This window comes from Elaeis guineensis, chromosome 5 (genome assembly GCF_000442705.2).
Source record: "Elaeis guineensis isolate ETL-2024a chromosome 5, EG11, whole genome shotgun sequence".
NCBI classification, from domain to species: Eukaryota; Viridiplantae; Streptophyta; class Magnoliopsida; order Arecales; family Arecaceae; genus Elaeis; species Elaeis guineensis.
The window spans coordinates 33,536,859-33,561,624 of NC_025997.2; the positions used below are offsets into that span (position 1 = coordinate 33,536,859).

The window sequence follows — 24,766 nt, forward strand, 5'->3', positions numbered from 1 at the left end:
GAGGCCGTCAAATTGCGATGCAACGGGTCCCCACTCCATCCATAATTCCCTCGTACTCTGCTGATCCATACTCGAGGGGCCGAGAGAGGAGGAAAGAAACAGAGGGAAAGGAAAATGGTCTTAACCTCTGCTTCCTCTGTCCTAATTTCCCCATTCTCCTTCCCCTCAAGGAAAAAACCTCTTGTAGCCTGTCCCACCATTCCTCCTACCAAAGAACCATCTCAATGGTTCCAATTCCCCTCGCGTAACCTGCGCCCGACTCCTTTCAGAACCCTCAAATGCTTATCCCGGAGGCAGTCCACTGAAGAGTTCGAGAGGCTCTTCTCCAACCTCAACCAGGCTACCATGAAAAGAGAGCCAGGTATTCGCTATTCTCTCCAACTCTAACTACTTAAAGCTTTAGAAACCTCGGTGGGGCGTTTTCAGTGGTTTCTTTTGGATATCAGGTAGCGTTACCAGTGCGATATTTTTGGTGGCTGGCACGACGGTAAGGATTTCTTATTCAGCTGCATTTAAATGTTTTGGTCTGCGGAATTTAAATATATATATATATATATATATATCCATGAACATGTGACAGATATGCAGTGATATCGGATATCAGATTCTGATCTGGGCAACATAATTTATTCTGAAGACTATATACTTATAATGTGTTATATATGGCTTTGTTATGGTAATTGTCTTAGTCACATGCAATAGATTTGAAGGAAATTGAGGAATATAAATTGAAGAGACAAGTGACAAACTAGGAAAGTATGAATGCTGACAACCTTAGTAGACAATGCATCTAACATAGTTAAGGAAAGGACAATACATGCTTATTACTAGCTAGGGGTGCAATCGAGCCGAGCCAAGTAGCTGCGAGCTCGACTCGACTCAAAATATTCAGGCTCAAAACTTGGTTTGAGATCGACTGAGTCTTAATATTTCAAACTCGAGCTCAGCTCAAAAAAAATAAATAAAATTTGAGATCGACTCGACTCGACTCAAATATCAACTGAGCCATACTCGAGCTCAAGTTTAAGCTCGAAATCGAGTTTTAACTTATTAATAATATATGTATTAATATATATATTATAAATAAAAATAATATTATTAAATATATATAAACTCAAGTAAGCTTGTGAGATTTCGAGTCGAGTATTCTGCTACTCGTGTTTGACTCGAAAAGCTACTTGAACTCGACTCGACTACTCAAGCTCGATAATAACCGAGTCGAATCGAGCTCAGACTCGAGTTGAGCTCGAGTAGCTCACGAGCAATTCGACTCGTTTGCACCCCTATTATTAACAATACAATTATAAGCCTCACATTTAGCGAACCAAGAAAAATATGTTTAAGGCTGAATCTGACTTCTTGAAATTGCTTAAAGCTTAATGATAAGGTAATGGTCTCTGACCTGCATCTTGTAGAAAGAGAAGAAGCACAAGGAACAAGACGAGGGAAAAAATGAGGAGAAAAATTTTACAAAAATTCTATCATAGAAATGTAGTGATTAGAAATTTTTTTTTCTCGGAGGACTGGAACTTTGAAAATCAGCTTAATTACTTTTCTGAGATTAATTTCAGAACTACATTATCTTAAAGGCTTTTGAAATTTTGTTAAAGTCTTCAGAAACATTACAATGGAATTAATCTGTGGCTCCATGTCATTCCAAAATCAAGTTGTAATATGTATGTGATACCCCAAATCTTGCACCAATCCTAAAGCAGGTGAAAACAAAAAAAAAAAGAAATTGGTTCCCTGATTCAACTCCTAGTCGGGGATGAAATCCACCATTGGGGAGGAGTGGAACTCCTCCCCCTCTAGCCCTATTTAAAGGGAAGAGGACTCCCCTCTCTTTTCCATCAAAAATTGAGGGCCAAGTCGGCGAAATTGTCGGAGTTTGTTTCCGAAACTGTGATTGTGCTTGTCGGAAATCGGGTTGGAGAGTCCGTCGGAGCCCATGGTAAGCCCCATCCCTCTTTCTTCTCTCTTTCCCCTTTCTTCCCATAGCATTAGACAACCTCGTCGGCCGTCCGCATCGTCGAAAAAATTAAGACGAGAAAATCCTCTATTTTCCCCTAGTTTTTCACCCCTTTCTTTGGTTTTCCGATGTTGGTGGTCGTCACCAACTTTCTCTCTCTTCCCTCTCCCTCTCTCCCTTCTTTGATTTTGAATCTTTACTTTCTCTCTCTAGAAAGTCTGACTTTCTCTACTTTCTCTTTCTATGAATTTTCTCTCTTTAAAATTATTTCTCTCTATGATGATTTCTCTCTCTAAGATTAGTCTAGCGAAGAACTTTTTTTCGATGATTTTGATCGAGTTTAGTGAATGATCCTGAACCGCGATCGCGGATAGCATCTTGGCTGAATCCGAATTTCATCATATTTGATCTATGTAATCTTTATGGAGCCAACTGTATCTTATTTTGATCTTGACTAAATGAAATTATTTGATTGAACTGATCTTTGATCATCGAGAACCGTGTTGGTCTCTATCTTGACTTTTGTTGAACACTACTGATTTGATCATCCTCAATCAGATAAAATTAATATAATTGAACCAATCCAAACTATAGGATGCAACTAACACTCATCATGTCTCCCTTGATTATTTGCATCTTTTTTGATTATTGGACTTAATTATGTTTAGGAGTGTAGTTGTCTCGACAAGATGTCCAGCGGTGGGATACTGCAATATGATTTATAAATTAAAGATTTTGAAAACAAATTTATAGAATTATATGGATTTATTGGAATACATGTGAGGTAAGTGATGCTTCATTTTTTTAGATTTATCGATAAATTATTAAATATTTTCTATGTTGAAATATATATATTTTATGAATCCGATGCATGGTATTTTGAATTACTGAATATGCTCTTTTTTGAAATATTAAATAATTTATGATCGAATATATTGAATTTGATATAGATCGTTTAATAGATTTCAGTGTTGCATGATTTATGAATTATTTGATTTGGAATATGAAAGATGTTTTGAGAAAAGTGTTTTGATTTGAGATGAATTTTAACTCGTAGCCTGATTATGAATCGAACCTCACCAATGGAGGTTAAATGCTGGCAATTTCTTTGATACATTGTTAGTGGGATGGTTAACCACAGATAATTACTTTGATACCCTGCCAGTGGAGTGGTTAAATGATGGTAATTAATTTGATATCTTGCCAGTGGGATGGTTAAATACTAGTAATTTGATACTCTGCCAGTGGGGGTTATACATTGGTATTTTGATTTAGTTTATGGCTGTCGAGATGAACATGATGTTTTAAAAAAATTCGATTTATGAAAGAAAGTGAATTTGCATGGATCTTATTTAATTAGTGCTGTATATTTTGAATTGATGCATTTTGCATGATTATTTTTTGTATATTATTATTATTAAATTTATCTAGTTAAAGTGTACATTGCTTACTAGGCTGTTTAGCTCATTATCCTATATTTTGCTATTTTTATAGATTCAAAGGACAAGCTTGACTCGGGGTTTGGATAAGGGAGAGTGAATTAGAAGTAGAATTTGATATCTTTATCTAGAGTAGGATTTCTTGATGTTAATGAAAAACTATGAAATTTTATTTTATAAGACATTTGATTTAGTTATTTAAATTAGAGTTGAACATAAATTATTTGAATTTTGTTCCGTGGTTGCTTTATGATATCATCTCTTGCATATTGGTGGGGAGAGTTTTTCATGAGTATGCGGCGGTTGCCTCGACTTCTGGCTCGCGATCTCGGGTCAGAGGTGTGACAATGTGCATCTTCATAATCATCTTCTCTTGGTTAAAAAGGGTACTTGAGTACTTCACTTTAACTCTCAAACACAGGGGAAATAGTTGCACTTCACTTTAGTTCTCAAACATACAGGGGCAATAGTTGCCTTTGTGGGCTGTACTTGTGCTTGATTCAACAGCAGTTTTTAAAGTATCAAAAATGTATTTTTTTGGTTTTGATTTTGCTGATAAACTAGTACTTGGATGTTTGAGAATCTTGGGCGACATGGATAATGAGGAACAGCAGAAAATAGGAGCACAAGTATTCACGTGTTTCTGCCTTGAAATGCACCCACAAATAAATTCCTACCTTTCTGATACCCAATCAGCACTCTTTCTTTTGATAGGAAAGATGTATGATGTCAATCTTACACAAATTTATAAAGGATAGGAAAAGGTGGAACTTAGCTTTGGATCATGCCAGTTGTAGGATTTTGTTAAATAAGATTCAAAGTTTTGGATGGAATTATACAAAGATGATATATCTTATGTCTTTTCTATGAGACCATGTGGTCACAGATGACACCATGGATCAATAGGTCTTAAAGGCTAAAACCAATCACATTACACATCATGAGAGACACACACACAAGCATCACACTTAGCAATTAAAATGCTTGCTAGAAGAGAAAAAATAATACCTGGAGGAGAAAAGATTGGCACACATGTGTAATATGTAATAATATCAAAGTGAAGCAACAAGGAGCAAAGAAATAAAGAAGAGAAGAAAGAAAGGTATCTGCACCTATTTATTTTTGCTTTGCTCTTCTGCGTTTCTATCCATAATGTAATGCCAAAGGACCAAAATGTCTCTATGCTTCAGCAGTCCACTAATAGGTTAAATACATATTACATGACTGCCCATCAGTCAAAATCTTGATAATGATGGCCCATTTACCACAGTAATCCTAAAACATCCCACTAATGAATAAAATCTCCCTTCTCTAGAAAATAGTGTACTTCAGGGAAAATCCCCCTGATTGAGAGGCATAGAAATACTACCCATTAAATTATTACCCATTATATGCAATGCAATACTTGTATGAAACAATGTTATCTTCTACATTGCACGTGACAACTTGAACAGCAGACACTAGATATGTGGAAGTGCACTGTTTCAATTTCTGCATATGCACATGCTAAACACAAATGAACATGCAATACACAGGTTATTCTTGCTGTTAGACATGAAAGATATTTTTCACTGATATACATACAAGATATGGGCAGATGGTGGGCTTTGATGCAATAGTAAGGTTGCTCCATTGTAACTTGGGTGTTACAGGTTTGAAACACGGAAAAAACCTCTCCACACATGAGGCTAAGGCTGTGCATATATAACCATCCCTATAGCCCCACAGTGATGGGAGTCTCATGCATTAGAACGCCCTTTTTATGTACAAAATATAGGTATATCGTGTGTTTGTGTGTTTCATCCTTCTGAAAGAGTAACTCATCTGACAAGCATATAGTGATTCATCCATGCTTTTTGTTTTTCTCTATCTCGTAGATGTTTATATATGTTTTCTTTGATAAGCTTTTTCAAATGCCATTAAATTTCGTAGGTAGGTGCAGGTATCCTTGCTATCCCTGCAGTCACACAAGAAGCTGGATTTCTGGCCTCTGCAATAACATGCATTCTTTGCTGGATATATATGGTAATAGCTCATTATAGATTGGGTAAATTATCAGAGCCATCCTTTAACAGGTGACTGAAATGCCACCAAAGAACCTTCTCAAAAGGTGCACCTTTTTACATGAATCCATGATGTTGTTATTAATTTTGATGTAGTTCTGCTTTAACCGCAGTCCATATAGTTTTACTTTCTCCCAGGAAGGCAATGGTAATTTAACATTCCACGTAATGCAAACCATTAAATTTGTATTTGGAATGAACTGTGTGCCAATATTTTGTCCATCTTCTAATTTGCAGGTTGTGACAGGATTGTTGATTGCAGAAGTAAATGTGAATACAATGTGTGAGCTTGGTTCTGGAGGTGTCTCATTGGTAACTATATTATCCTTTTATTTGAGATCCCATCTCTTCTACCAAAGGCTAGTATTATCTCTTTTAATACTTCATTACTTCAGATTTTCATAATTCTGGTTGTTTCTGTTAACTAAGTTCTTTAGTACCTTTTATTTTCTTTCTTTTTCTTTTTGATATTAGTACAGAATCAAGTGGAGACTTTCCTTCAAAAATTTGTTCATATAGACTTTCCTTCAAAAATTTGCAACTTTATGGTTAATTGCTAGTGTAATTTTATTTATACAACAAACCTACAAGAAAAACAGAGTTTTGAATTTTGGAATATTCCCTTCAAATGGTCGTTTATATTTCAAAATACTCTCTGATTCTCTCTCTCTCTCTCTCTCTCTCTCTCTCTCTCATGCATCTCATATCTCAAAATACCGTCACTCAACTCAAAAAAAAAATCCTTTTGAAAAAATATGGGTAAAAGCAACACACCGCTCTCTAAGTTTGTATTAATATTTATAGAGATATGTACAAATGACTTAGCCTAAATGGATATGTACAAATAAGACATAGAAGTAAAAAATAAAATAAGCCTAATATGCTATTGCCATAAATACATCTAATGCCATAAATACAATAACACTCTAACATTCCCCTAAATCTGAACATCCCGTGGTCGAATGTGAAGATTGGATTGAAGTAGAGTAAATCGAGAAGTGGACAATGGCTTCGTAGAGATATCAGCAAGTTGCTTATCAGAAAAAATATAAAGAAGAGACAAATTGTCTATTTGAACTTTCTCTCATAGGAAATGATGATCAAACTTAATGTGCTTGGTGCATGCATGAAGAACCGGATTAGCAGCAATATAAGTAGGCTCAGATTGTCACAATAAATAGAGATAGGCCGCACTAGGGCCACACCAAGATCTTGAAAAAGATGGCGAATCCAGATGGTCTCAGCAAGTGTAAATGCGATGAAGCGATATTCGGCTTCAAAGCTTGATTGAGATATAGTAGGTTGTTTTTTAGCAGACGATGAAATAAGATTTGGATCTAAAAAGTACAAAAATCAGAAGTAGAGCGCTAAGTATCAGGACATCCTGCCTAGTCTGCATCTGAATAGGCCAGTAAGGATTGATGCTGACATCGAGAAAACTGAAGCCCATAGGACAAAGTACCATAAATGTAGCAAAGGATGCACTTGACAGCTTGGAAATATGGTTCATGCAGAGCATGCAAAAACTGGGCCGCGAGGTTGACAGCATAAGAGATGTCTGGATGAGTGAAGTAAGATATTGCAAAGCCCTCACGATGTGACAATGAGTGTAAGAGCCCTCAAGTAGGCGACCTTCGTGAGCAGACACATTGGTGTTAAGCGCAACAGGAGTAGAGATCGGCTTGCTGAAAGAGAAACTATGGTGCTCCAGGAGGTTATGAGCATACTTTTATTAAGGAATACACCACTAGTTGAATTAGATACTTCCACTCCTAGGAAGTAATGAAGAGGAAACTCAGCCTACAAGGTGGAAATTAAGGAAGCCAATAGAGAGGAGGAGCTATCAATAATGATAAGATTATCAATATATAATAAGAGGATAATGATCTCTTGTGCAAAATGGAACACAAACATGGAAGCAGCATTTTCGAAATCATCCCGAACTGGTCGGTTCGGGGTGTGCCGAACCGCACCAACGAAGAACCGAGATGGTTCCGGTATGGAAAACGGCACATGCCGGTGCCAGGGAAAAAAAGAGAGAAAAAGAGGAAAAGAGAGGAAGAGAAAGAGAGGAAGAAAAAGGAGGGGGATCCGCCGGAGGGGCCGCCAGAGGGCCTTTGACGGGCCATCGTGTCCGTCGGGTGGCGTAAATGCCTCCTGCGGCTCCGCGGCGTGAAATAGGGCGATTTGTCCCTATTTTCTGTATTTTTTTAAATTTTTTTTTTAAATGAAGCCGGCATCAGGTTTGTCGGCTTCACTTAAGTGATGCCCACAAATCCAGTGCCGACTTCATTTAAAAAAAGATTTTTTGAAAAAAAAATTGAAAAACTGGAGTGGATCGCCTTTGTTTCACGCCGCGGAGCCGCAGGGGGCGTAAACGCCGCCCGCGGGTCATGGAGGCCCGTTGGAGGCCCTCCAACGAACCCCCCCTCCCTCTTTTTCTTTCTTCCTCTCTCTCTCTATTTCTCTCTCTCTTTTTTTTTTCCGATTCGGCTCCGTTTTCTTCGTCGGTTCGCCTTAGTTCGGAACGAAACGGGGGCATACCGAACTCTACCGTCGGCCGGCCGATACGGCCATCAGTACCGGTTCCACAAACCTTGCATGGAAGGGTCAGTTATACTCCTTTGAAAATCTAATTCAGAAAGAAAAGAGGTAAACCATTGAAACCAGGCACAGAGTGCCTATTTGAGCCCATAAATAGCCTTCCGCAAGCGACAAACATGGTGGGGGTAGGACGGATTTATAAAACCAAGCAGCTGCTTCATGTAAATCTCTGCAAACAACATCCCATAAAAGAAGGTGTTTTTAACATCTAACAATCGAAGAAACTATCCAGAAGAGATAGCAACAAACATGACAGTGCGAATAGTAGTATGCTTAACTATCAGAAAGGTCTCATCAAAGTCGATCCTCAATTGCTGTTTATAGCCTTGAGCAACCAATTGAGTTTTAAGGTGCTCCAAAGAGCCATCTACCTTTTGTTTCACTTTGGAGACCCACTTGCAGCCGATAAGATTAACAGAGGGCAGCGAAGGCACAAGATCCTTGGTAGCATTGGAGAGTAAGGCTTGATATTCATCCAATATTGTCTGTCGCCAACCTGCATGTTGAAAGGCTTTAGAAAAAGAGTTAGGTTCAGTAGGTAAAGTAGAAGACATGGAAGTCAGGAGGGAAGAGAATATATCTCACTTTCGGACAAGTGATCTTGTGAGCATAGAGTGGGTGCGAATAGGAGACAATACAGGAGTGATGGAGGGTATAGAGAAGGGTGGCGGCTCGGTCGCATTAGAGGAATCGGTCCCAACAACTGGATCGGTCTCAGCCGATCCAAGTGAGGATCGATCCCTTATTGTGGACTGGTCTGATTTAGGAGTGCAGGCTCAGGCATGATTTCGGCTATGACTGGGGGTTCGGTTTTAGATTTGGGAGGACAAGATCTTCTAGAATAGACACGAAATTATTTCAAATTGTCAGACGAAGCATGTATCTCGGTCCAAGGTGGAGAGGAGGCAGAGATCTTGTTGGTAGGCAGTCTTTTTGATTATAAGGAATTTGGTGAAACATTAGGAATAGAGTACCTAGAAGAATTCAAAGCAGAATTGTTGTTGGGAAGAAAATAAAATTGTGAGATTGCTTTGAGTGTAGAGGGATACTACGTAACAAAGGTGGATTGGACGAGAAATCTTGAAACAATTAAAAATTTGAATGAGAATGTATAGAGTTAGTAAATTTGGAGAGACAAGAGTATGGAAAAATAGATCCAATGAATGTAACATGCCGAGAAGTATAAACTTTACCAATATTTGGATAAAGGAATCAGAACCCTTTATGTTTATCAGAAATTTTCAAGTAAACATAAGATAGAGACCGAGGAGAGAGCTTATGATCGGCGATGTCCTGTAGATTTGGATAGCACAAGCATCTGAATATCTTCAAAATTTGCAAGTCATAAGGAGGATAGTGATCATACAAGATATAGTAAGGTGATTTGCCCTTTAAAACAATAATAGAATATGATTATTAAGAAAAATAGTAGTTTGAATCGCATCAGCTCAAAACCTAGCAGGCATGCAAGGTTGAAAAAGTATAGTTCTAGCAATATTAGTAATGTGTCTATGTTTTCGTTCAGCTATTCCATTTTGTTGTGGTGTACGTGGATAAGAAATTCTGTGAATTATACCATATTATGAAATAAAGTAAGGAATTTTTCATTATCGTACTCTTTTCCTCCATCACACTAGAAAGATTTAATTTTCTGTTGAAAGACATTTTCAACCAAAGTCTTAAATTCAAGAAACTTGTCAAACATCTCATGTTTGAATTTTAATAAATATATCCATCAATAGTGAGAATAATCATCTACAAATAGAACATAATACTTGAAACCACAAACAGAATTAATATATATTTGCCATACATTAGAAATTAGTTGAAAAGGACAAGTCGAAAAGAACTCAGATTCATTAAAGGAAAGTTTTACATGTTTGCCAATATGACATGCATTGCAATGAAACAAATTTATTCCAGAATCAAGGGGCACATTATTCTCTTTCATAAACTTAGACAAAACCAATTGACTCGAATGACCTAACCTCCTATACCAAAGATCATTGCTAAGTGTCATAGCAACCAAAGTAGATTTGGCTTATTCCTTATCTTTGCAGCTCTCAAAAATAAAGGATAAAGTGACATTCCCGAACTACTGCATCGTAGAAGCTCCATCTCGGTTTTCCTTCACAAAAAAAATCAGTTAAGTCAAATTCGAATGTTGAGTTATTGTCGTGACAAAACTGACGAACAGAAAGTAAGTTGCATTTTATGGAAGGAACAACGAGAACATTTTTTAAATCAAAAGATCGAGTAGGAGTAATCAATTTTATTTCACCAGTTTTTGCAATAGAAAGTAGTTGATCATTACCAACAAAAATTCTATCTCTTCCACTATAGGGCTTGGAACTCAAAAGCATATTTGGATCTGATGTCACATGATTAGAAGCGGCAATGTCAGGATACCAAACCTTCTCCGGAGATTCATGAAAGTTCATGACCATAAAAGTTTGTGGAAGGTTGTCAAAGACAAAGACGTGATTAAACCTCTATCTGCATTGGAGAGCGGTGTGATTGAATTTGCCACATAACTGTACTCCAGTGTATGGTAATGAAGAGGATATTGGCTGATGTGGTGGAGTTGACGGCTGGTTTGCTTCTGTGGCTATGGAAAAGAATTAGAAAAAAAATTAGGATTATATGAAAAAGGTTGTGAAGGATATGGTTTTGGAGATCCTCGACCATATGGCTATCCACGACCTCCTCTTTGTCTACGGTCTCCACGAGATCTACCTCCATAGCCACCTCGATTTTCTCGACCTCAGTTGGCATAAAGGGCACTGGCATGTTGTGATGAGTTTGCTGGATGATGACTTCGCCTCTGTACTTTGGTCTCCTCCTACATGAGGAGAGAACGGAGTTAATCAAAGATGAGCTTAGTTCGGTCGGTGTTCAATGCACTCACAAATCCTCGATATTCTTTTGAAAGCCATAAAAGAACAGTCATCACTATGTTGTAATCTGACTCACCTTCTCCAATTGCATCTAGGGCGTCTCCAATAGCCTTGACCTTCTGCATGTACTTGGTCATGCTCATTGTTCCCTTCTTTTTGTTCTGAAGTTCTGATTTGAGAGAGAATGCGGTGGATGCAGTTTTATCTAAGAAATATACCTCAATTACCGTCCAGGTCTCGAGCCTGTTTTTGCTAAAGTAGATATCACCATCTGTAAATATTCAGAGATAATGTCGTGTTAATTCATGACAGTATAGTTGTATCTTCTTTCTTGCAAATAGAGTAGGTCGGATTGTCCCAAACTTCGTTATCGATTCTCTTAATTATTTGAGGGACAATTGCTATGCCATCTACATGTGAGGAGACTCCAAAACTTTCAAGTACATCTAGAAATACTTGTTTCCAAACCAGATAGATGGTGTCAGTGAGTTCAATCGGGACTAAGATTTTGATTTTGATGGAGGAACATAGTGAAGGCACGTTCGTCACCATTAGTTTGTTGTAAGATGACAGAATAAAAGTCACACCAAAGAATTGATGGTTGGTACTATAGCATGATTTACTATAGCAGATTGGTACTATAGCAAAACTGTTGCAATGGTACTGTAGCGGTACCGTAACAAGCAGTAAAAATGAAAAAAGTAATGTGAAAGAAAAGAGAAGGTTTGATGATGGGTATGTGGATCCACCAAAGATGGGTATGGTTATGTGAGAAAAGAGAAGGAAAAGAAAGAGTAATCAGTGGTAAAGGATCCATCGGAAATGATCACTTATGGCGGCGGCTTACATTAAGTTAGGGTTTTGACTCTAATACCATGAAAAAATATGGGTAAAAGTAGCACACTCCTCTCTAAGGTTATATTAATATTTATAGAGATATGTACAGATGACTCAGCATAAATGGACATGTACAAATAAGGCATAGAAGTAAAAAATAAAATAAGCCTACTATGCTACTGCCATAAATACATCTAATGCTATAAATACAATAATACTCTAATACCTCTAATTAATGAAAAAGAAGGGGAAAAAAGCACCCAGCTTTATCTCTGATTAGGACGATCATTTAAAGAGACGGATTTCCGAAGAAAAATTTAGGGGGAAAATCAGGGGAAATGAGCTGTAGATTGGCTATTAGACACGATGTTGAGCTGCAAAAGACCAATGGATGGTTTGAACAAAATTTAATTATTATGAATTCAACTTTAATCTTCAAGAATTGGTGCTGGATTCTTGGATAAAGCAGATGAATTCAAGAAACGGGCCCATCATGGAACCTGAAAAGCTAGTTGGTAGGCAGATTGAATTATCTAATATATTGCAATATAAGCTAATGCAACCAAGGTGCATCCCCCTAGAGTTTCTCTAGACCTGGAAAAATTTTAGATGAAGGGGAAGATAGCAAGGTTTGGTATATGGAGCTCTTCGTGTAAGAGACACAAATCAATAAGCAAGAAAATTTCCAGTTGATCGTTTAATTTCAAGGATGCAGCATGTTATCAAACTTTATGGAAAGGTCATCTTAGTGAGAATACTGATATCATGAGCAATAATATCTCAAACAACAGCCAACTTCATATTAATATGTCAAATATGAAGTATATGGATCTTTCTCTGAAGTATTAGAACTTGTAACTGTGTACTCCATGTACACTATAGGTAAATGTTCAGTGTCCATGCGTATTTGCTTTCCTATATTTTTCTGGTATGGTTCTCCTTTTGCTTTCTTCCAAGTTTGATGGTCAATAGTTTTTCTCTTTATGTTAAACCCTAAATGCTTGTTAGAACTATGTTGTTTACCACTTTACCTCTCAACTATAAATCAATGAGAATATGTTGTTGCTAATGTTCTGATTATGAAATGAAAGATATTTCCAGTTGCTTGATAGCAAAGATAATTTTTAGTTTGAGTCATATAGGGTTTCGCCGCAATGAATAGAGCATAGTTCCTTGTTGTTAATGAAACATGGAAGTATCTGACTGTTAGCATGTTCTTGATTTAAATGGTAAAAGATCTGTATCTATTTCACAGTGGCAAATATGTAAACCTCGAATGGGAAATCTTGTATTACATGACATCATTTGAATTGCAACTAAGATTCATGGGCATACAGATGTGTTTTGGCAAGGATAGAATGCAGGTAGCTGCACTAGAAAGTCTATCATGACTAATATACTATCATTTGCTGGCTTTGGTGATAATTCAGGTGTCAATGGCCATGAGAACACTTGGAAAAATTGGAGTTCAAATTGCTTGGTAAGTTCACAGATCGCAGTATCTTGTGCTTAGATAATCAATTCTAGAGCTGGATCCTTGTGTCATAATTCACTAAAAACAAGACCATTCTGTTTGTGAATGTTGGAAAAAGTTATTTTGTTTCAATATAAATGCCTGTAATGCAACTTGTTGACAATAACCATAGATTAAATAAGAAAACTGGATATGCATGGTAGCACAAGGTTTGTTTGTTGTGATATAAAAATTATCTTGAATCAATGTTTAATATTACTACACATCTTGGTCCCCTTAGATCTTAAACTGTTATATGTTGTAGCAAACAAGCAGAGTATTGTGCCATGGCTACTATTACATTTGAGGTTATCCATATTTGACCATTTCTCTCTTATGGGTGATCGTCTCCATTGTCACTCCACCTTTTGGACAACACCCAAATGTCCCAGAGTTGCCAACAATCCTCTGTCTCATGATCTAACCAACTTCTCAAATTTTGATTGCCACTTTACCATTAACTCACTAATGCCTGTGCTCTATAAATGGCCTAATCTGATGCTCTTCAGCCTTTTTGCATATCCTTGCCCCATTGTTTATGCATGCCACAGTATGAGTCTAAAAGGCGGTAGTCTACGTATCATGGATCACTTTTATATAGTTCAGGTAGTTTTTTATGATGTCTGACATTCTTTCATTAGCTACACATATACAGGGTGCAGGATGGATGGTAGAGGTTTATATATAACACAAAAGACAAGCTAATGAGCAAATATCATTCTCTTGAATCCTATGCACTTACAAGAGATGGTGGACTTTTGCTAATTTGGTTGAATCATTAAATGTGTCACTGTTTTTATTTTGGAGCTGTTTGTTGACAAGTTTTACGAAAACAAGTCTATGTAAAATTCAAGATAAATGAGTTTTAGGTAGATGGTTGTCTGATACTTTTCTGTAAACACATGTTACTGAAATTGGCAAGTTAAAGCCTGAAAAGACAAGTTTTGTGAAAACAGGTCCATCCCTATTTTTCATAAAATAGGTGTTGCAGGTAATAATGTTTTAGTATTAGTTGTTTATTTATCATAGGAAGGACACGTTTTTCATCGGTCTAACTTCTAAATACATACTTGTCCCATGAATCCTATGAGTAGTATATAGCCCTACCTGCACAAACATATATTGTCATGTATACATAGACTCGTGCACATGTGTATATATACACATGCTCATACTTGTGTACATGTGTACATATTACATACATACAAACATATATACATGTTATACTTTGCACTCGATTGGGCAAGCTGGCAAGCATTTGTTAAATCTGGAAAAAAGATGCAAAGAAGCTACTCCGGCAAATTTAGTAACAACTAAGTACGCATTATACCTAAACATTGTCAATTCGTTTGTGCTTTTATGAACTGGCATATGGTGAAAAAATTATCCACAAAATTTTGAAAAAGAAAAATGTTACAATGTAGTTGTGAGGCCCTGGAGTTTAGGAAGAAAACCTTCCATTGATGTGCTTCTTGTCCTCGAAATACATTCATGAACCACTGATTTTGAGGGAAATGGAAGGAAAGGGAAGTAATGGTACAGTAGCTAAAGCTTAATTCTTGGATACTCTTTTCGTTAGCTAGATTTAGTTTGTGAATTTAGACTTGCATTGTCACACATATTTCAATTTGTGACATAACAAGTGCATTGAATCCACTGCATCACATCTGTCTTTGACCAAAATTTTTCCAATCTTTCAGCTAGATAATTTGCTTCAGCATTTTTTCAGGATGTTGACTTCATTGTTTGTCTGCCTGCAGCGTGTCATACATATTTATACATTATGCTCTTCTTGTTGCTTATGTGGCCCGTTCTTCAGAGATTTTGACAAATTCCTTTGGCATTCCATTGTATGAACCTCAACTTCTATTTTTTTCTCTTCAACATCATAAAAAGAAATAGATAGTTTTAACATTCCAAGTTAATCAAGTTTATGCTTTCTGGATATTGTACTTAACTCTGAATCTTAGATGTAATAGTGCTCTAGTTTCACTAATTTACCTTAACTAGATTTTATTTTGGATAGATGAGATTTTTCTTGTGGCTTTAGTTTCGTATCCATCTGCTTGTTTCCATGCATTCATCATAACTGCAAAGTTGTGGTGTTTTATGAACTCATTTAGGCCCCATTTGGCATTACTGTCCGTTTCTGGTTTCCAATTTTTATTTTCAAAACAATAGAAAATGAGGCAGAAATTGCATTTAGTATCCCAACTTCTATTTTTGATTTTTTAAAAGGCTCTCTTAGTTTCTGGAAATTGTGGAAACTAAAAAGAATATGGTTTTCACTTTTCACAACCCATAGTCACCATCACCCCTCAATCACTACTGCCGCCACCACCCTTGAAGGCCCCTGCTGCTGCCCACTGCCTGCCGCCAAATGCAACCCAAGTGACAATCAAACAAATTTTGAGTTTTGATTTTCAAAAATGGGAAAAAAATAGAAACTGGTTTTAGTTTTCATGAAAACTAGAAGTGATACCAAATGCAACCTTAGACTATCACATCATGGGCTATAAAGGACTAGAAGTTAACTCAGTTGTATGGACTTGTAGGATCTGTGTAAACATGCTCAACGAAGCCATGTATCTTTACATTAGCTGCATGTCTTTCATTTTCCTAATTGTTGATTCTTGTTTGCATACTCATCATCATCATGTATTTTGCACTAGAAGAATTTTATCTAAATTCTCCTGATATAATTGTAGCTCAACTCTATTTGAGTTTGAGCTTCTTTGTTTCTAATATGAAACCTTCATTTTTTTTTCCTTTTAAATCTAGGCTTGGGGGTTTTGGGAAAGCATCTCAGATTTGTATCATTGAGTTAGGAAAGAAGAAGTCTGGACAAAGTAAAACAATGAAAATTTAAAAAGAAATGCTGGGAAAGTTTATCACGAAGAATGAAGATAAATGTCAAAGAAATGATTGAGTCAAACTCAAAAAAAAAAGGAATAAATCTTATCTGCTATGGTGGGATATAAGTGTGTATTTGTCTTTCTGTATTTCATATACATATATTTATGGGTATCCTTGTGAGTGCATGTATCTGTTCTCTTCTTTTTCTGGTGAGTGGGGGAATGGGGTTAACCAATAGGATTAGAGTTTAAATACTACAACAGAAAGCTTGAATAGTTGATGGAGCATGCTAAGACTTGTTTTCAGGAGATAATTGAATGAAAATCACTCTCCTTGACCATTCATCTCACAAAAAGACACCACAACTGCAACCACCACTTTGACCACATCTTTGTATGCTGGCCATGATTGCAACTCCTAATACCATATCCAACTTCTGTTGCATCCACCACCATAATCCTACTATGTTTGTTTGTCCTCGAGCCTTGTCCTTTGCAACAAGAAAGGGACCGTTAGTGTAAGTTGAGCACTAATTGTCAGGGCAGGGAGGGCTATGGGGCAATGTGTTAGTTGGTGTACCACCAGAATGTGGGAGTGTGATTCTTTCATTTATTTATTTGTTTAGGGCGAGATTTTGTATATATTCAAAATTGGTTTTGTAAGTGGAGAGCAAAGTAGTTGGCATCACAAATATGCATTTAGTGGATCTAACTAAAAGGTAAGGTGCAGGCTCAGGATCTTCTCCTTTTTTTTCCTATATGACTGAAAATATCATTTACAACCCTCCTACCTACATATGTATAAACAGCTGTACATTCATGTGCAAGTACATAATTACATCTGTAATTACATATACAAGTATGCATAGTGTTTATCCAGAGTTCTTGTTTCGGGTCTTTCCCACTTTTTTGTTTTCCCTTTCCCAAATATATGCAACATAGTTCTTTGCACTTTCTTCAGGAGTTGCATGCTGTCAATTGCATTCTAATACTTCCGGCTATTTCTCTGTTCATGATGGAAAGTAGGTGCTTTTTTGCAGATGGGAGAGTGCAACCTTGTTTTCATTGGTTTTTGGAGGCATATGCTACTTTGGAAGGTTAGGTGGTTGTATCTTCTTATTTCCTAATATGTTCAAGCAGGTTATGTGTGTAGACAACCAGACAAAATTATAAGTACCACCAATATGGAAAGTTAGGCATTACAAATGTCAACCTTACCAAGGCTTTAGCTCTAGTTAAGCATTCTCGATCTTTTAATGATTATATATTTTCTGGGAAATATGAGAGCATCCCTTTCTTTTCTTTGTATCTTAAAAAATAACATGGGGAGTATTACCTTTTTAAGTCAAATTAGAAAACTCTCTCAATGCAAATGCTAAGGAGTAAGGTACAAACCTGCAAACCATTTACAAGAAATATGATAACAATCTCATATGACTTACTAAATTGTTTTCATATTCTATAATGAGTATCAATGGTAACCTCTAAAGATTTGATGTTTAAGTCCTTGAAATCAGCATTACATATGCTGATAATGCATATATGTTATCTACTCATGAATATTTAAAAATCATATAATTAAGGCCATATTTGGTTGGGGGAAGTTGGACTTTGGAATGGAAATGGGAATGAAAAACTTCCTTTCCAGCTATTTGGTGGGGGGGGAGTCTCATGCCCATTCCCAATCATCCAAAATCCAATCCCTCCTCTCCCCTAGTATTCAAATCCCATTCTGATTTCGATTTTGATTCCAGTTATGAATCAAACATGTGAGAAGATACGGTCAATTCTAATTCCCATTCTAATTTCGATTTCGATTCCAATTCTGGTCGCAAACCACGCCTTACCTATAAACATAACCAAGGTTCACCATATCGGGGCGTACCTTCCCATACCAAGTATATAGTATGGTACAATTACCAAACTAAGACTCGATATGCCGAATGAACCCCAGTACCGCACGTAGCGACATTGTACCAACATGGTATTGGCATGAGGTCCGATATCGAAATGGCAAACCTTGATCATAACTATCCAGCCTTTTTTGCCCAACTATTTAGCTTCACCTTATGGATCCTCATTTGCCAAGTGTTCCTGATTAGGGCTAACTCTGGTGTTATTTCTAGTTTCTTTATATCCTTCTTGCTATCTATATCCTTATTATCTTAGCTATTCCCTTCTTTTTCTTACAACCTTCAATGTAAATTAAGTCAGCATTTCGATTGTAGCCTTCTCAAATCTTCATTATACATGTCCATACCATCTCACTCAATTTTTTATTACTTTGTTCTTAATTTGTGCAACTCCTCAAGCTCCTCCAATATATTTATTTTATCCTTTCTAATTTTATCACACTTCCATCCTTTCTAGTTCTTTTCTAAATAGATATGTGCTTGTTTATGTGGAGGGATGTGTATATTCTTCATCTTTCAAGTTCTGCAATGACTTTGAATTAATATGTTACTGCAGCCAGCAAGTTATTGGTGCCATTAATGGATGTTTGGTGTTCGGTATTATCGTGTCTTTCGCTTCTCTTGTGGTAAATGTCTATCATAAGAATAATTTTTTTTCTGAAATCTTTAGATTCATTGCTATCATTTTTTTTAAAATAAAATTTTGAAGTTATATGACTATGATGTTTGTCAAATTAGAATCTTATGTTTTATGCAATGCCACTTTTGTTTCAAGAGGTGTCATCCACCATACCTTCCCTGTTCCATGTGCCAGCATGTTGAGAATTGGTGTCAATTACCATTTTAATTTAAAAATAAAAAAAATTAAAAAAAAAAAATAGCTAAACTATCTTTGATTCTATTGAGGGTTGTCATTGTTTAAAGCATTTACTCATGTTTGATAGCTGCATATGCTTCTATGAGCCAAAGCATCTTAACTTTGCATTGCTAATATTAATAGCTTCATGCACCGCATGTGACTTTAATTTTAAAAACTACATTAATACCGACATATTCAAATATGAATCTTAGTGGAAAACCAATAATTTCATCAAAAAATTGGACCATAGGTGTTATGAAATGTCAATTTGTTCTACAAATCATGGTTGTCATAAAATATCAATCATCTTTGTCTCAACTCTCAAGACTTGTAATGTTGATCACATGTTTCCATACTCATCTAGACCTACCGCAGAAGAAAGGTGAATGCATCTCACTAGGGGTTAGCAATAGATCAGCTTGGCTTGTTACGGTACTCAGAGTTAGCAGAAGTGGTGATGCTTGACAATTTAGTATTATTATGCAGCACATATGAATTGTCAAGCCAAATAGGGTGAGTCATTTTGACAAACTTTACCTTGTCCCACATTAGTTATAAAATAGAACCTGTTCTAGATTTTATCAGCTTTCCATTTGATTCCAAAGTTCACCCTTGTGTCATGGAACGGTTGTTTGTATGCATGAGAATACAACTTCAGCACTTTACAATTGTTATAACATTTCTCTGGAAAAGGCTGTTAACATGTTGCAAGAACATTTCATTAGAATATTCCATATTCCTCCTTGCTGAATAATAAGCATGCTTGATAGTGATAGGCTGAGGTAATTTTTTAGGGAGTGGCAAGTAGAGACCTGCAATGGCATTATCTCCTTCAGGCCCATGTCGAGGCCATCCCACAAAGTATACCCATAATTGCACTTGCTTTTGTTTACCAGGTAACCCCAACATAAAACTTATAATTCAAAATTGAATGTAAGTAACTCTATCCGTTTGCTACCTTTCAGAATGTAGTTCCAGTTCTTTGTACAAATCTCGAGGGGAACTTGTCGAAAGTCAGGTGAAATTCTTCTTTGTGAAGTTATTATTTGTACCGAGTACCAGCAATTTTTTTTGGAAACTTCCAATTTTGGGTGCACCTTGTATTTGCTGACAGATGACATTGATTGATTTTCTTATTGTGATTAAGTACTGTACAATCTATTAACGTTCATGATCTATAAATTTAAGTCCAAGTTAATATTATTATTTTGGGATTTTGTGACCTAAAGATTGTAAAAAAGCAGTTAAAATCCAAAAAGGATATTTAGCATCAAACCTTGCAAATAACAAACATTAAGAAGATGAAGGATAAAGCACGTGGAGACAATTTATAGTCTGGAAAAGTGGATGCATTCCAAAATGAAAAATGTCTCCCCCTATGGGATTTTATTATATAATGTGGTGGTGTACTGTTAGAGAACTTCAATCTCAATGTTTGTAAATTGCATCTTAAAGATGAGATGTAATTAACAAACTATACTGGAAAGGCATAACATCATGATGAAATAGAATTACATGACTAAGAGGCTACAAAAACAGATGTAAGCCTCCAGATGTCTGATTGTAACTTCGGAATTGGCTCCCAAGTGTTAAGCCACTCATTTCATGCAACATGAAACCACCTTCTAGCTCATGGCCATCTCAAGACTTAGAGATATTGTCCTAAACTTACCAGCAACAGCTTAAACAGGCAAATAGTTGTTCTGCTTGAAAACTTATCTGATAAGAGTTTAGTAGAAATTGTGGTTTAAGTTTGTTAACCATATCAGATACCAAATATGATGGTGCCAACTTGAATTGCCTGGCTTATTACGCTTATTTTTGTGGCATACAGTTCTGAAAGGCCAGCTGGACCTAACCTGCATCTGGGGCTTGAATTTAAATACATGCATCTTACAAAGAAATTTCACTGCATTATCCATAAAAATGACCACAAGTTATTTCTCTCCACCTGGTTTGTAGGTTTTATTATGCAGTATCATCTTGCATTATTGAAGCTTATTGAAGTTTGAAGATTTGTTACCTCCAATTTATGTCATTTAATAAAGCAACAATAAAAAGTCTAGGCCTGAGAAGTTCAATATCGCCTGTCATGATTATCATATATGATCATCGGTAATCGGACAATAAAGAACTTTGACATTTTGCATTGGGCTGAGCAAGCTTATAACTTTCAGAATTGATGCCTTTAGAAATCTAAGTGCAGTGCTCGCCCAAACCCGAAAGCAAGGTTCACCATCTCTATACCAGATCCTGTATCGGAACCATCCTATCATAATATCAGTATGCAGTTCGTTAAGGTACAAGATAGCGTACCGAATATCAGTACAGTATGAGACATTGTACCGGTATGGCATCGGTATGATGGTACGTCTGGTACCGAACGGTATGAAGGGGTACGGCAGACCATGCCAAAGAGTCATTAGTCTAACAATCTTGACCGATATGATTTTTGTAATCTTAATTCTTGTCCCTGTAATTATATTTGCTCATCTACTGATTGTACTAGGTACACACCGCAGCATGGCCTTTTTGGTTTGTCTTTATGCTATTCAGAGGACTGGACATCTTAACTTGGCCTTTCTATGTTACATTTACCTTATACATAATGTCAACAGCCAAGCTGAGGATGCATCAACACTGACTGCCATATTGGTATGGGAAGAAGGAATGAATTAAATACCCTGCTTATTTGTTATATGCCTCTCTCTCTCTATATATATATATGTGTGTGTGTGTGTAGATACAGATAGAAAAACAAGATGTGCAGAATAACTAATATCCATCCCCTTGTACCGCAGTGTGCATCTCACATGCAGGTTTCTGGTATATATTTGTTTGTATATTTCAGTGTGATGTATTTATATGTTTTGTGTTATGTGTAGCATATACATACATTTTTACTGGTACATCTGTGATGGTGAGGGGGATGAGGGGTATGATGATGATGCTAACAATTTTTTGGCCATAGTTGTGCCTACTGATTGATGCCTAGCCAACAAATTGATGACTTTTGCCTCACCCTTCTACAGGGAAGCTACCTCGGTGACACTAATCCTAATGCATGTCCATGGTCAAAAAGTTGTTGGCTCTGCTACCAACAATTTCAAATAAATGTCTGGTACAACTAATGCGGGCACATTTGCACACACATACTGGGTGTTTTGGTGCATTTAGAATGCTTTCAACAGTGAAGTGACCATTAACCTTTCTTGGTTTTATTCACATCAAACAGAAAAGGCAAGGAGAATGCTGGTCATTTATCCAGTGCATTATCAGTTGATCTTGCATTTTAGATGTATTCGATCCATTAGCTGAATAATCGGAACAGCTTTTCCATTCCATTTGATTATAGCCAAATTGCCAGAGTGTATTAGTACTGTTGATGCAATTTATCTATACTATATGACATGTTGCATGTGTACATGTTGCAGTGCATGTGACCAGGTTTATAATACTTGCTTACAAAGATGTTATATCTTTGACCATGCTGTTTATACCAGTCAGCAGATTTCCTTGCAGCATATTGAAAAAAAAAGTTTCCAAATATCAAGAAGGTTGTAGGTCAATACCAATTGCATAGTATCATCTTGCACTCTCATAGGCCTAAATCTGTCCAGAACATATACTGTCGATACAATACTGCAGGACTGCAATTGTCCTTGGCACTGCTGTTCCCCTTGTTCTGTTTCTTATTTGGGATGCTGTTATTCTTGGAACTATACCGAATCTGAGTGCAAGCAGCAGTTATGTCAGTGACCCATTAGAGCTGCTACGATCCAACAATGGAATCATTGGAGTAAGTTTGGCTTTACTTGTCCTAGAGTTTTACCTGGTCATGCTCTAATCAGTTGATTGATATAGGAAGAGGAATAAAGTGATGAATCAGTCTTGCTTTTCATGTAATGTCGTGCAGCCCATTGTTGAGGCATTCTCATTTCTTGCAATAGCCACATCATACATTGGATTCGTTCTAGGACTTTCAGACTTTGTTTCTGACTGTAAGTAGTTCCTTCCTCTGAGCTTTATTTCATCCTTTAAATTGGATAATATGATGTTTGTAGATGAGCACAACATGTTACAGCACATTGGAACACATGCATAAAAAGATAACAATTTGTACATGCCATGCACATGTCTAATTAACGAATGAGTACTCAGTTTACCATCTTCATAGCTTATTATTTATTTATTTTTTCTATCTTTCTGTGAGAAATTTGCAGTGCTTAAACTGCCAAGTGGCCAGACTAAACCTCTACCATATCTGCTGACTTTACTACCACCTCTGGTGTTATCATTGCTTGATCCAGAGATATTTTTCAAAGCCTTGGATTTTGCTGGAACTTATGGAGGTAAATTTCCCATGCTAAAATACTTTTGGCTATATTCCATGCAGTAGGCATGAACAAGCCGATGGACACAATGTTAAAATCCAACCATCCTTATCTACTTAGATATATTTCATCAGCTACATTTTTACTATCTAAACTCCAAAATGTAAATCAGGCATTCAAAGTATTGCATGTAAATTTGGAACTCAATTGGAATAATTTTATTTTTCTTACCACCATCTCTCCACTTGGAGCTGGACCCAATGGCCAATTGTCCTAATTTATTTGAAACTGACCAGACACGTGTTTGTATATGTACACGCACATAGCATTCCCTGATGCAGATCTAGACCATTAGGGCCTTTGTATTAGGTTGTCCCAAAGTCGACATGTGAATTTCTACACTAAGTCATTTTAGGCCTTGTAGAATGCATCCAACAGTTCAAATTTGCAATGTTCAACTCCCAACACTAAATCCGTAGTGTAAAGTCCTCTCTTTAAACTGTCTATTATGCATAATTCACTATTGCAATATTGATGTTTTTCTATTTTTTTTAAAGAAGATTTTCTTTTTTATTAAATTTGACTGAAGTCATTTTATTTTATTAATTCTGCACATGATATGTTATTGTTTGATCGGTTAAATTTGAGGTGTGAAGGCTGCAGGAAGTTATAGAATTTTTTTTAGATTATGTAAGGTAAAGTAGTCAACACAAGGAAGGTATATTGCATACAATTTCAGTAAGAACATATATGGTGAACAAGAATTTACTCAAAGTTTATGACCTAGATTATTTTGATGTTTGGACGAGTATAATAAAAAGTGGTTAGCTAAAGGTGTTTCAGTAAAACAGTAGGTTGCAGATGGTTGCCTTCCAATGATATCACATTGGTTTTACTATATTACTCGTTAGTGTACAACACATCTGCAAACCTATTTATACCATCTATTTGCTAATAATGATTGTTTGCCTTCTCTTGCAAAATGTTAGACTGATTGGCCTCGTTAATTTCAGTGGTCGATGATGCACTCACATTTTATTTCTCCTGAATATTCACTTTATTCATTGGTATTTAGTGAGTTGTGGACTTGGGATTTAACTTTAAAGTTTTCTTTTTCAGTTTTGGTGCTCTTTGGAGTTATTCCAGCTGCAATGTCTTGGTCAGAGAGATATTCAGATGGTTCACAATCTCCAAGGCTTCCCCCACTGGTTCCTGGTGGAAAATTAACTCTCTCCATTGTCCTTGGAGGTGCCCTGGTTGTTATATTCTCAGAGATATACAAGGATGTCATAAACCAATAGAATAGAAGATGACACATTAGTATAATAGGAGAAAAAAGCAACAGCCCACAAGAAAATCTCCCTTGGAACGTCTCAGATCTCTTAAATTTGTTATGCATTGCCATGTAAAATATCATAATTTAACATTTTGTTGCTTTTTGATTTTATGCTCGCGAGAACTGGTGATTTGGTTTCATAAATCA

The 24,766-nt window shown here is 36.5% G+C and overlaps 1 protein-coding gene across 2 annotated transcripts; it reads left to right on the plus strand.

The window, feature by feature from the left end:
• Positions 1 to 11: 11 nt before the first annotated feature.
• On the plus strand, positions 12 to 24,742 carry LOC105045318 (uncharacterized). 2 transcript variants are annotated; one of them, XM_010923554.4, is made up of 14 exons: positions 14 to 361; positions 447 to 487; positions 5,341 to 5,433; positions 5,709 to 5,783; positions 13,240 to 13,289; positions 15,083 to 15,172; positions 17,218 to 17,274; positions 18,647 to 18,716; positions 19,744 to 19,845; positions 19,915 to 19,967; positions 22,598 to 22,748; positions 22,866 to 22,950; positions 23,173 to 23,301; positions 24,403 to 24,742. In XM_010923554.4, the coding sequence occupies exons 1-14, from the start codon at positions 115 to 117 to the stop codon at positions 24,582 to 24,584; spliced, it is 1,425 nt and encodes a 474-aa protein (XP_010921856.1). In that variant the 5' UTR covers positions 14 to 114; the 3' UTR covers positions 24,585 to 24,742. The 2 variants fall into 2 exon arrangements, with proteins under 2 accessions (XP_029120472.1, XP_010921856.1); XM_029264639.2 differs by lacking the exon at positions 19,744 to 19,845 and having other exon boundaries at positions 12 to 361.
• Positions 24,743 to 24,766: the final 24 nt, after the last annotated feature.